At 36.6% G+C, this 14306-nt stretch overlaps 1 protein-coding gene across 4 annotated transcripts in view; it reads left to right on the plus strand.

Annotated features, from left to right (window-relative positions):
• Zzz3 (zinc finger ZZ-type containing 3) overlaps positions 1–14306 on the plus strand; it is an 85864-nt gene that overhangs the window by 60019 nt on the left and 11539 nt on the right. For 3 of the 4 annotated variants that reach the window (XM_090334585.1, XM_090334588.1, XM_090334586.1), the window contains 6 exons: positions 2608–2755; positions 2843–2958; positions 3732–3803; positions 4710–4811; positions 5426–5521; positions 9716–9868. In XM_090334585.1, the coding sequence (XP_090190711.1) occupies positions 2608–2755; positions 2843–2958; positions 3732–3803; positions 4710–4811; positions 5426–5521; positions 9716–9868 (687 nt within the window). The remainder of the gene's footprint in view (positions 1–2607; positions 2756–2842; positions 2959–3731; positions 3804–4709; positions 4812–5425; positions 5522–9715; positions 9869–14306) is intronic. The other variant, XM_090334587.1, reaches the window with a different exon arrangement.

The raw sequence follows: 14306 nt of genomic DNA on the forward strand, positions 1-14306 counted from the left end.
GCCACCATCCTAGTTCTTTTTCTGTTTAGGTTTTAGAATGTACTATAATCTCTGGCTAACTTTGATCCAGCCTGGCTTTGAGCTATGATCCTCCTTCTTATGTCTCCCTAATCACAGGTTGGAACTCAGCTTGGTTTTACTCTTTTGCCCAAGATAGCTGCAAAACCTCTCAGTCTTATTGTTGTCACCTTCCGAATAGCTAAAGGAAGCACAGGCTTGTGCCAGGATGCCATTTTCCATTCTCGTCTAAGAACATTTTCTCTTTTCTACTTTCAGGATAGACATTGGGAATAGTATAGCCAAAAATAAAAAGTGAACTCTATCATAATTTAGTAAGGGCTTTGTTTTGGGAGGGGGAAAAAGATGAACTCTTTAAAATACTAGTGGTTCATATCTATAATCTTAGTACTCAGGAGGATCATGATTTAAAACCAGCCTGGGCAGACAAAATCAAAAGGACTATCTCCAGTTAGTCAGAAAAAAGCTGGAAGTGGAGCTGTGGCTTATGTGTCAGCCTTAAGTGAAAAAGCTAAGGGACAGTAGTACGTAGGCCCTGAATTTAAAGTCCCAGTGACAGACAGACAGACAGACAGACAGACACACACACACACACACACACACACTCTCCCTCTCTCCCTCTCTCCCTCTCTCCCTCTCTCCCTCTCTCCCTCCCTCCCTCCCTCCCTCCCTCTCTCCCTCTCTCCCTCCCTCCCTCCCTCCCTCCCTCCCTCCCTCCCTCCCTCCCTCTCTCCCTCTCTCCCTCTCTCCCTCCCTCCCTCCCTCCCTCCCTCCCTCCCTGCCTCCCTCCCTCCCTCCCTCTCTCCTCTCTCTCTCTCTCTCTCTCTCTCTCTCTCTCTCTCTCTCTCTCTCTCTCTCCTCTCTCCTCTCTCTCTCCTCTCTCTCTCCTCTCTCTCTCTCTCTGTCTTTTTTATTTTATTTTTCCAGTCCTGGGGCTTGAACTGAGGTCCTGAGCACTGTCCTTGAGCTTCTCAAGGCTAGCCCTCCACCACTTCTGATTTGTATGTGTGGTACCAAGAAATTGAACCCAGGGCTTCATGCCTGCTAGGTAGGCACTCTACCACCAAGCCATACTTGTGGCCTCACAATTAATGTCTATTAAGGTTTTAAACACATCTATGAAAAGAGTAACTTTTATTTAGCTTTCAAAAGTGCCTTTTATTAGTGAAGAAAGTACTCAATTTTCTATTGTACTTAAAAAGATTTTTTTTTTTTACAGTGCAAAATAGACCAGTGGTTTCAGTGTTGCATGATAGGAAGAGTTCATTGATATAGTTTGATTTCGTATTTTAAAAATCCTCTTTTTCCACTTTTCTTTTTAAAGCAGCTTCCATGTTTAACAACTAATCATTTAAAAATGAAACAACTTGACCTAGTGGTAGAGTGCTTGCCTAGTGTGCACAGGCTAGGGTTCGATTCCTCGGTACCACATGCATAGAAGAAAGCCAGAAGTGGTGCTGTGGCTCAAGTGGTAGAGCTCTAGCCTTGAGAAAGCCCAAGGACAATGCTCAGGTCCTGAGTTCAAGGTCCAGAACTGGCCAAAAAAAAACAAAAACGAAACAACTTTGTGGTGATTTTTATGTATGGGTGTGGGTGTAAAGGTGGAGCTAACCAGAAGCATATTATTATCACCATTATGTGGAAAGAACAAAATTAAGAAACTATGAAAAAGAACTTAGTAACTTTAAAGGAAATTTATGACTTTAGTGTCTTTTATGAGTTAATAACATTGGTATCAATTAGATATCAGTTGTTCTCTATTATGTATTTGGTAAATTTTTCCTTTGCACACTTTCAGAAAAGTTTAAATATAATTTATATTAGAATCTGTACAGTGGCTTGTTTTTAAGGTTTTTAGAATCATATTCTACCTTGTTCTTTACAATAGGGCCTCTAAAAATGTTTCATTGATTTTTACCTTGTTAAACAACTTCCTGTACACAGAGCCATTGCAGTTTGCACTGCACTTTATAACTTTTGAATAATCTTACAGAAGAAAGTATTAGTAAGAAATATATTAACCTTAATTTCTTGTGTAGCTAGGCATACTTTTTTACATTTGTGTGCAGTCAAGTTTAAATTTAATTTAGAACTTAGTTTAATCTTAATTAAACAGATACGATATTGTTTCACAAAGATGAACAGAATGATAATAAATATAGTTTAATAAACATGTGTTTTAGAAAGAAATTTTTGTACTGGATTTAACTTAGACGTTTATTCTTAAGATGTAATTGGGCTAAAGTTGAAGCTCCGTGGTAGAGTAAATCATAGTTTCTCTTTAACTGATGAAGGCTAATCATTGTTTCACAAATGAGTCATAAACATGGGGTACATTTAAAATCAGTTCAGCATGTCCAGTCTTCCTGTTGTAATCAATACAAAATATGTTAATATAGTGTAGAACTCTATAAGTATATTTTGCCAAATTTAATTTTCCATTATCTCTCTTATCTTAGATTATTTTATCTTAATTGGATTCAGTTAGTAAATAAAAATGCTCATCTGATAATCTTTTGAATCTTATGATTCTTGAGTTAAATTCAGCCTTTCACTTGGTTATTCTTGTTTTTGTTTTGTCTTTCTCAGGCTGACATAGGGCTTCCATATCCACAGAGAGTTGTTCAGTTGCCTGAGATTGTTTGGGACCAATATACCAATAGCCTTGGGAACTTTGAAAGAGAATTTAAAAATCGTAAAAGACATACTAGAAGAGCTAAGTTAGTTTTTGATAAAGGTAAGAAATCACAGGATGAGATTTTTAACCTGAAAAATACCTAGTCCTGTCTTGCTCTAGTAATTCCATACATCATTCTGTTTTTAGTAGGTTTACCTGCTAGACCAAAAAGCCCTTTAGATCCTAAGAAGGATGGAGAATCCATTTCATATTCTATGTTGCCTTTGAGTGATGGTCCAGAAGCCTCAAACAGTCGTCCTCAGGTAAGCAATATGAAATAAAAGACTAGTAAAATTTGAGGTTTTGTTAAAATGTTCTAGCATTTTGCTGGCTTTTATTATTAAAATTAAAACAATTATGTGAACAAATGCAATCATGCTATTAACTATATACTAAATGGAAAATGAGCTGAATAACTGTGGGCAAGAATGGGAAAGGGAACGTGGGGGGTAAAGCACAGGGAGGAGTGACACTGTTAGAAAAAAAGAAATGTACTCATTATGAAATGGTAACCCCTCTGTACAATGCCTTAATATTAGCAATAAAAATACATAAATCAAGCCCAGCACAGTGGCTCATGTCTGTAATCCTAGCTACTCAGGAGGCTGAGATCTAGGATCAAGGTTCAAAATCAGCCCGGGCACACAAGGACCTGAGACTCATCTCTAGTTAACCTCTAGAAACCAGAAGAAGTAGGGCTTGGCTCAAGGGTGCCTTGAGCTGAAGAGCTCAGAAATAGAGCCCAGGCCCAGTTCAAGCCCTATGACCCACAAAAAAAACCAGACAGTCATTCACTGTGAACTTCAGTCATTAAGATATTAGGAACATTCACTGTTAAATGAATAGAAACCTGGATTTTAGTCCGATTCAGTATATTATTTATGGTAATTAAAGTTTCTTTTATGGGCTTATTAAATGGGTGTTACATGTACTGTTTCTAGTACAATGTTTGACATTCCATCATTTGTATGATACTTGCTTATATTAAAGAGTAGTATTTGTTGTCAATTTGTAAATAGCCTTATTTTATCTGCAGATGATAAGGGGACGCCTGTATGATGATACCAAACCTGAAACATTTAACCAGTTGTGGACGGTTGAAGAACAGGTAATAGATATTTCTAAATTGTACAGATTTTTAAAAATTTGAATGTTTATTATTAGATTCACTATTATGATTCAAGTGTGTATTGTCATATGTAGTATCTTTTAACTGTGTGAAAAACTTTTAATTTTTCTTGTTTTGAGGAACTGAGAAAGCCGTAGGGAATATTGACACATTTTGACATATGGCTAGGATTATTAGTGCATGAATCTGAAACACATTACTTGGTATGAATGCAGTAGGTATAGTGTAGCAGTTATACATATCCAAGTAGTATTCTTAGGACTACATGAAAATTTAGAAAATGGCATATAATATCAAATATTTGAATAGCATACTATTCAAAAGGAAGGAAAGTCTCTTGGTATTCTAAACCCAATTTATGCTTTTGGGGGGGGGGGCAGTCCTGGGCCTGATCACTGTCCTTGGACTTTCTCAAGGCTCGAGTTCTACCACTTGAGCCACAGCACCACTTCCGGCTTTTTTCCATGTATGTGGTACCGAGGAATCGAACTTGGGTCTTTGTGCGTGTTAGGCAAGCACTCAACCACTAGGCCAAACTCCCGGCCCAAATTTATACATTTTTGTTAAAGCTATAGGAGAGTGCCTAATATATGCTAGCAAAATAAAATGGAGAGTAGAAGTTACCAAAATTTGTGAAATGTTTATTTACTTGCTTATTTTCTCTTTTCTTGCACTTAGTTGTAATTGAGGTAAATAGACACCTTTTAAGGTCTTCCACGGGTATATTCTCTAATCTCATTTTCCCTGTGAAATCCTAAGTTCCTATCATGAGAATCTCCAAAGTTGGAGAAGGATATTATACTTGAAATGAACTGTGAATATATCTACTTAGAAAGTTAGCATTTTTAAATTGGACTGTTTTTTCCCCCTTGAATTTGGTTTTAGAAAAAACTTGAACAACTACTACTAAAATACCCTCCTGAAGAAGTGGAATCCCGACGTTGGCAGAAGATTGCAGATGAACTGGGCAACAGGACAGCAAAACAGGTAATGGAGCAGCGGCTATAGTTCTTGGTTGTTATTTAATGAAAAATAGTGTAGCTAGAATGAGCATACCTGCCAGATAGTTTCTAGCTACAGGATTTGATGTTTAAAACAAACAAAAAAAGTAATGTCATGTATTTTTATATTGATTTCAGAAGGAATTTAAAATAATCCTGCTTTTGATCATTACAAAATATTTTTTCAGAAAGACCAAGTGGCCTTAATATTTCTCGGATGCTGTTAGTATATTGAATAGATGCTTTTTATTTTGGTTGTGTTGTGACATTCCTTCAGTGTCCCTTGATTGTCTTTCTAAAAATGTTACCTTGCAGTTTCTTCTTACACAGCTCCTATCTATATTAATAGATGTGTTTTTATGCTACAAGCATGAATGTTTCACAAGTTAAAAAAATGTATTTAGCTTTGGAATCAAATTTACGCTTACTTGAATTTTATCTAGATTTTAAAATGAAAGTGTATTTGATCATTTAATTACTTCTATTTCTGATCATTTTAAGTTGCTAGCATTCATTAGATGCATGTCAACCTTTTAATTTTTAAAACTGCTTAAGAATTGCATATCATCTCCTTATGTTAGCCTTGTCATGTTTCTTTAGGTTGCCAGTCGAGTACAGAAGTATTTTATAAAGCTGACAAAAGCTGGCATTCCAGTTCCTGGCAGAACACCAAATTTATATATTTACTCCAAAAAGGTAAAAGGAAAATGAATGAGAGCAAACTTTAGATTAAGTTCATTAAGTCAGAATCACTGTATACTATGCTATAATTGGGTAGCAGAATTGCTATCTATCTAATCTATCTATCTGTCTATCTATCTATTCTGTGTGCATATTTGTCAGACTGGAGTGGCTTTTAAAAATTCTATTCATGGTAAATATTTCATTTATGTTGGGCATAAATGCAGGATAGCACTTCGTTGTTGCTACTTAGAAAAAATTTTAGTGGGCTTTCATAAATTTCCTTCTTTTCTCTTTCGTTCCCTCCATCCCTTTTTAGTGCCAGTCCTTAAATTTTGGGCCTAGGTGCTGTCCTTGAGCTTCTTAAGTTTATTGAAGTCTTACAGACAGACATTTCTGATTGGACTGGTTTTAAACCATGATCCTCAGATCAGTCTTCTTGAGTATCTAAAATTATAGGCATGAGCCATTGGCACTCAGCTCATTAATTTCTTGAGAGCAATCTGAATGAGTACTGTTTGAAGGATGTTTATATTGGGTCTATGTTAAAGATACTAAGATGTTTGAATATTTTAACAGTGAATTTTGAGACGGGGTGCAATGGTACATACTTGTAATCCACCTACCTAGGAGGTGCAGTTAGGATAGTGACTCAAGTTTAGATAAAAATGTTCATGGTGCAGGGCCGGGAGTTTGGCCTAGTGGTGGATTGCTTGCCTAGCATACACGAAGACCTGGGTTCAATGGTGCTATGGCTCAAGTGGTAGAGCTCTAGCCTTGAGAAAGCCCAAGGAGAACCCTCAGGCCCAGAGTTCAAGCCCCAGGACTGGGAAAAGAAAAATGTTCATGGTTCAGTAAAGGTTAGGTAAAGTGTTCAATGTAAAAACATTCATTTAAGGCTAGGTAAAAATCTCAGAATAAGCTTGTTCAAGCAAGCTGTGATGATATTGCTGCAAGCCTGTGTGTGGTTCCAATTGTATAGGTAGGAGGCATAGGTAAAGATTACAGTATAAGGCCAAGACAGATAAAGAGCATGGACACTACCTTTCTAAAAAAGTAACCAAAACCAAAAGACATGGTATGGCTCAAGTGACAGAGCTCTTAATACCATGAGTTTAGACCCCAGAAGTTTCCTTCTTAAGAAGTTTTAAGAAATTAGCATTTTTTAGCTATGTCACATAGAAATATTTGTTGACATATCCTATTTAGTGCTCACTGTGGCTCCCAAATTATAAGTAGTAGTAACATATTTACTGATGACAATATTAATAGGTAGCTACTGGATCCTTTTTTGTTGTTGTTGATGTTTTTTTTTTGCCAGTCCTGGGCCTTGAACTCAGGGCCTGGGCACTGTCCTTGGGCTTTCTCAAGGCTAGAGCTCTACCACTTGAGCCACAGCACCATTTTTGGCTTTTTTTCTATGTATGTGGTACTGAGGAATTGAATCTGGGTCTTCATGCTTGCTAGGCAAGCACTCTACCACTAGGCTAAACTCCTGGCCTGCTACTGGATCCTTTTCAATACATACGGAAACTAGACTGTGAGGTGAGATGAATGTATGGTTTAGTCACATGTAAATCTGTGAACCATTGAGTCTGAATCTGATGAATGCTTTTTTCACTCTGTAGATCTCCATAGTGAACACTCTTTCGAATCTCTTTTCCATATCGAATATTTCATTAACTTGTAGCCACTGTTTTAGTTGTAATTTGAAAGTAAGATACTACATTGGTTTTTAATTTCCTTAATAAGTCACTCTGATACTTACTCCCCCTCTCATCACTCATCCTTCACATAAAGAGGAGACATAAAGAGAAACAAAGATCTAATATTGCTACTTTTCCTGATGGAAACTAAGTATTTTGCACTAAGAAAATTGCCTTTATAGCTTTATGTTTTACAAGCTCTTTAAATTGTTTTTATTAAGCTTTTGAAGTGTGTGTGTGTATGTGTATGTTTGTTTGTTGTATGCATGAATGTGAGAATGTGAATGAATCCTGGAACTTGAACTCAGAGTCCAGGCACTCAACCTTAGCTTTTTTGCTGAAGGCTAGCACTGTACCATTTTCACAGCTCTATTTTCAGCTTTTTTTGGTGGTTAATGATGTAAAAAGCCTCAAGGACTTGACTTTCTTGCCGGGATGGCTTGGAACAGTGATTCTAAATCTCAACCTCCTGAGTAGCTTGGAATACAGATGTGAGTCGCCTGCACCTGGCTTCTGAAGTTTGTTATAATTTGCCAATTGTTTTTAAATATTTCAGATTTTCTCCTGACATGTAGCAGCTACCTTTATTAAACATATCAAATTCATATAACCTTTGGAACATGGGACATTGCATAGCCACATCAACATAGGAACTATGATTTCATGATTCATATTATTTGACTTTATAAGTTTGTTGTGTTGTACTTTATGCTTTCAACAGCTAAAATTAGGTGATGACAATAAAAGGAATGTTGGGAGAAACCTTGGGTGTATTTTAAGCTCATAGGCATTTTGGCTGTGACGATCTAGAACAGCTCTACTAACAGTGTCTTTTGGTATAATTAGAAATGAAGTTCAAGTACAGGTACTTGAACTTAAGGCTTAGTAGTCTCACTTGGCTTTTTCTCTCAAAGCTAGCACTGTGCCACACCTTTCGTCTGGCATTTTGATAATTGGGAATAACAATCTCTCAGGCTTTTCTGCCCAGGCTGGCTTTGAACCAACATCCTTTGATTTTAGTCTCCTGAGTACCTAGGATTAGAGGAAAGTACCACCAGTGTTCAGCTACAGATTAAATTAAAAAGGTGAAATGATGATTCTCTGTGACTGAGGTTATTCTTTTTTTTTTTTTTAAGGAAATAAAAGTAAAACCTTTATAATCGTGGCGATAGCAGTCTTAACCATACATGTAAAGGCATGTAAATCAATAGTCTAGAGCAACCTGTGCACCTGTGCTTATAGCATGATTATGTACAGTAGTTAAAATAGGTTATAGCCATAAATTTCAATAATAATTGAAAAAAATATGGTATGTATATAAAATGCAGTGTCATTTGAGAAAAAGAATAAAATTATATGTTGGGTGGCACTAGAGATCATGTTATAAGCAAAAGAATTCAAGCTCTAAAAGATAAGTATCAAAAATTTTATTTGGGATCTAAACCTAAATATGACTTGATTACAAAAGAGAAACTGGTGAGGGAAAGACATTATTCACTGTGTCTGTGCTGTTGATCACGAGAGGTAGTCTACATAGTGGGTGAGAATGAGGGCTTTGACATCACATGGGCTTCATTTGTCATTCTGGTTCTATCATTATACAACACATTGAGCAAGAAATTTAAACTTGCATCTCAGTGTTTTTTTTAACTGTTACATTGAATGTAATATTAGGTAACTTATAGGATGGTTGCATAGGCATGTTATAGGCATGAAATAAACAATCAGTGTTAAGGAATTATTTTCAGGTATCCATCATAGGGAAAATTTCTTTTACTGGCTGGTTGTATATCTGGTTAGGTCACTTTATTGAACCTTGGTGATCTTCAAGGATTCCCTGAGGCTATCATTTAAAATAAACATAATAAAAGCTAGATTTTGAATATGTGGTCCAGTGTTCTGTTGTATGTGCTGGTCCTAGAGTTTGAACTTGGGGCTTGGATCCCTGAGTTTTTTTTCTCAAGGCTAGTGCTGTACTACTGGAGCTACAGTTCTACTTGTGGCCTTTCTTTTGGGGAAGGGGGGTGGTTAGTTAGAAATAAGAATCTCATGGTCTTTTCTTGCCTGGACTGACTTGGAAACTTGATCCTCAGATCTCTGCCTCCTGAGTAGCTAGGATTACAGGTGTAAGCCACTGACACCTGGGTTGTTTTGTTGTAGGGAAGGCAAGTTGTAGGAGCTAGGGGCATGGCCTAGCATGCACAAAGCCCTGGGTTCAATTCCCTGATATACCACATGCACAGAAAAAGCCAGAAGTGGGCACTGTGACTCAAGTGGCAGTGTGCTGGCCTTGAGCAAAAAGTGTCCAAGACAGTGCCCACTGAGTGCAAGTCTAGTTGTACTTTAAGTTTAAAGATCCCAACAAAATAGAAAAAGAAAAGACAAGAGTATATTGAAAGGTAGAAACGAAACCCTTCTGTTGGATTTGATTAAAGTAACATTTACTTGATTCTTTTTAATGATTTTCACTACTACAATAAAAAAAATTTGTTTTCTCATTTAGTCTTCAACAAGCAGACGACAGCACCCCCTTAATAAGCATCTTTTTAAACCTTCTACTTTTATGACTTCACATGAACCACCAGTATACATGGATGAAGATGATGACCGATCCTGTTTTCATAGCCACATGAACACTTCTGTTGAAGAAGCCTCAGTAAGTTACCAGTTTTGTTTGTTATATGGTTCAGGGTATAGAATGAAAGTATTAGGATGTTCTTTTTTTTTTTCTTGTCTTGGGGCTTAGACCCTGGCCCTGGGCTCTGTCCCTGAGCTCTTCAGTGCAAGGCTACCACCCTGCCTCTTGAGCCTCAGCGCCACTTCCTGTTTTTCAGTAGTTAATTGAAGATAAGAGTCTCAACGACTTTTTAATAATGCCCAGGCCGAATTTGAACTAATATCCTCAGATCTCAGCCTCCCGAGTAGCTAGGATTACAGGATGAGCCACTGCACCTGGCTTTTCTAATTATTTTTGCTTAGCAGAAAGCATCTATTTCTTCTGTTGCAGTTACAAGTCACAAAGTCTTGTTGTTGTTTTTAATAGTACATTAAGGGTTATTTTTTGGTAGTACTGTGGTTTGGACTCAGGGCCTCATGTAAAGCAGACACTACAGCCTGAGCCCCTTTGCCAGTCCTTAAATTTTTTTCTCTTAACAGAAATTTCAAATATATATGTCAGTAGGGAAATGTGTGCAATGACACAACAAACTCATGTACTCACAGCAATCAGTGTCAGTGATTGTCTTCTAGCTGTCTAGATTTTTTTTCCTCCCCATCCAGTGCCACCCCATATTACTTTGAATGAGTTCCTAGACATCGTGCAACAATGGCCTTTTTTCTTTAGATGAATAAAGCCAACAAAGATTATCTTCTCATTTTTTTTTTCCTCTCAGTTTTCTGTTGAACTGGATGGTTTGTCCGGTAGAATTTGCCACAGTATGGATTTGATTTATTATATCTGTTTTGTGTCACTTAATTTTTGTTTTCTGAATTTCCTATAAATTTGCTAGTAAGTTTAGTGTATTGGATCAGATTTGGATGAATTTGTATTTGGTAAGTTGGATGGGACTGCTTCATATGTCTTATCTGTCTCATTATTTCTAAGGTAACAGCTACTGAGCATTGTCTACATTAATTCATTGGCTGTTAGAAAATGACATCTTGTTATTTTTATTCTGTTATTTCAAAAAAATAACATATTTAACAACCCTCCCCTCTTCCCTACCGTCAGCTATAATTTGGCTACACTAAGGTACATCTAGAAAATGCAAGATTCCTGCCTGATTTATCTTTGGACAGTGGGTCTGTTTTCTTGTAACATGTAAAGTGACCATGTGACCAATAAATTTTCTTTTAATTTTATTCTTATTATTTTGATTTTCTGTGGATCATGGGGCTTGAACTTGGCCTGGGTGCTGTCCCTGAGCTCTTTAGCTCAAGGCTACCGCTCTACTCTTAAGCCAAGCAACACTCCCCACCCCCATCCCCCTTTTTTTTTTCCCTAGAGGTTAATTGGAGATAAGAGTCTCAGGTCCTTTTGTGCCTGGGCTGGCTTTGAACCTTGATCCTCAGATCTTGTCCTCCTGAGTAGCTAGGATTACAGGGATTATTAGCCACTGTGCCCCTGTAATCCTTATTTTGACTTTCCTTCAGAATATATTTAGTTGTTTTAGTTCATGGCCAGGAGGGATCACTACTACACTGTTGGTGGGAGTGCAAACTCGTTCAACCACTATGGAAAGCAGTATGGCAGTTCCTCAAAAGATACTGTCATTGTGTTAAATTTAGCTTATCTTTTGCTCAGTTGTAGCTCATTTAAGTTAGCTATAATTCAACCTCTTACTATAAGATTTGGTAATGTTTCATTAGTAATGAGGGCTTGGACCTAGGACCTTGTGCTCTCCCTTAGCTTCTGTTCTCAAGAATGTTGCTTTACCACATGAACCTACACCTGTGTTTGCTAGTTAATTGGAGATGAGTTTCTTTTATTTGTTTGCCTGTGCTGGCTTTACAACCGGGATCTTCAGATCTCATCCTCCTAAGCATTATAGGTATGAGCCACTGGCTTCCCAATATGGCTTTCTTATTACCTGTTTGGTTGTGGTTGTTGTTGTTTGTTTTTGGTTTTTAATTGTCAGATAATGTATAGAAGGGTTGCATTCACCAGTTACATTCTTCAGGTAGTATGCGCATGATTTCTTGCACATTGATAGCTCTTCTCATGTTTTTATCCCTGTTTCCCTCCCTGTACCCCCTCTCAATCATTTATCTGTTTTAATGAGGAAAATTCAAGCACATTATATATATTTCTTGTCCCTGAGCTACAGTTAGTCCTACTTCTATTTATTGATAAATTATACTTAGAGTCTGTATTCTGAATAACTTGTTTCTAGGTGTTGACAGTTGTTTTTTTTTTTTGAGGCCTATTTAATGAACAAGCTATTACTTTTGTTAAAGCATAAAAAGCATTAAAAATCATAGATTCTTGTTCTTATTTCCCATTTAACCTAAGGGCTATAGGGGTTTACTCTCTTTCACTGATCTTAAATATGCATTTTCTTTTTCCCAGCTGAAAAATCCAGTTCTTGATGACATCAATCACTGTCTTTACCTTATATGGTAGTGCCACCATCAACAAGATTGTTACTGATAATAGAATTTTTGGTTTTGTTTTCTGAAACTTATCTCACTCTTGTAGCCCAGATTAACCTCAAACTTGCAATCTCATAGATTTAGCCATTGACTCAATCTGATAGAGTGTTGGAAGCCCATGCTCATACCATAATGGCCAGTATTAGCTTTTGGGTTTTTTTGTTTGTTTGTTTGTTTTTTATTGGGTCATAGGGCATGAACTGGGCCTGGGCTATCTCTGAGCTCTTCAGCTCAAGGCTACCCTTGATCCAAGCCCCACTTCCCATTTTCTGGAGGTTAGTTGGAGATAAGAGTCTCAGGTTTCCCCCCACCCCCAGCTGGCTTTGAACCTTGGATCTCAGCCTCCCATGTAGCTAAGATTACAGGTGTGAGCTGCTGCACCCAGCAGCATTAACTTTTAATCCACTTTAATTCCGCTTAGTATTGTTACAGGTTGAAAGTTGCTTTTTCACTTCATTTATTTTGCATCTGTAGAGATTCTCTTTTTATTCTTGTTAATATTTGGAAAAGCAATTCTCTTTCTAGATTATGTACTGAATACATTCTTACTTTTTTTTCCTTGAAAACTTGTATTAAAAATGACTAATACCAACAATCTGTTAAGATGTGGCATTTGTATGTATTTTTGAGCTTTGTGGCTGTTACGAGTCTTTTGTGAAAGGATATATTTGGAGTGGTCCTATGTTATCAGCAAATTTTATATGATATTTGTGCTTATAAATAATGGCTTATTTAAATGCTTCAAAAATATGTTCTCATAGACATTTAGAAAGTAAGAAAAAGATTTGAGCAAGTTCCAGTGAAGATAATACTTTAAAATCATTTTATGTTTTGAGACTGGGTCTTGGTTTGTAATTCAAGATACTTCTGAGTGCTGGGGATATAAGTGCATATACTACAACACACTTGAATACTCTGATTACCACAACATGGCTATTTATCAATGTGTATTTATGAGGCTTCTAATGGTAAAACATTTTTTCTTCAAAATATCCACAGCTAATGAGATTATAGTATATAGTGTGTTACTTAATTTCAAAATCTGTATACTACTATAATCCTATTGCAGATATGCCTCTTTAAATAATGTAAGGTATTTTAACTAGGAAATTCATACAGGAATGATTCAGGGACTGGATTTACAAATAATTTAATTGTTTTTTAAATTAATTTATCTTTTAAAAAGACTATTAACATTGATTTTTACATCACATTTCAAATGACATGATTAACAAACAAGTATTCAAGAAGGGAATCTATATACAATCGTTAGCACTTAGATTTTAGAACATAATTAAAATTAGGCTGAGGGTTTGTATGTCATAGATACACATTATGTCTAATAGAGTCACAAATTTTTATGTCTATGTAATTGTGTTTATGTTTCCAATACCATGTCCATAGCATTGGATCTGCAAATATTGAGTCATTGCTCTTATACTGCTTGGATCTAATAGCCACATATTAAGGATACCATGTGCCTTTTGTTCTCTTCTTAGTATTGTTACAGGTTGAATGTTTGTAATGTATAGAGGGGGTTACAGTTACATTCGCCAGATAGTAGGTACATCACTCATATATTGATACCTCTTCTTATATTTTTGTCCCCATTAAAAAAATAATTTTAATTGTGATAGGAGACTGAAACTCACTATTTGTTAGACATGAGTTACAACTATTATAAGCATTTTTCTTGGTGTAGAATCAGTACAGTAGTTGTTAATATCTAACCTGACATGAGGAATGAGAGGGTTAGTTAGTAGTTGTCCAGTCCAGGATTGAGTACTGGGTGCTGGTGGCTCATACCTATAATTCTATAGCTACTCAGGAGACTGAGATCTGAGGATTTTGGTTCAAAGCCAGTCTGAGTAGGAAAATTTGTGAGACTCTTAACCTACAATTGCGCACCAAAAAAGCTGGAAGTAAAGCTGTGACTCAAGTGA

Source organism: Megascapheus bottae, chromosome 6 (assembly GCF_031878675.1).
Source record: "Megascapheus bottae isolate mThoBot1 chromosome 6, mThoBot2.hap1, whole genome shotgun sequence".
NCBI lineage: Eukaryota > Metazoa > Chordata > Mammalia > Rodentia > Geomyidae > Megascapheus > Megascapheus bottae.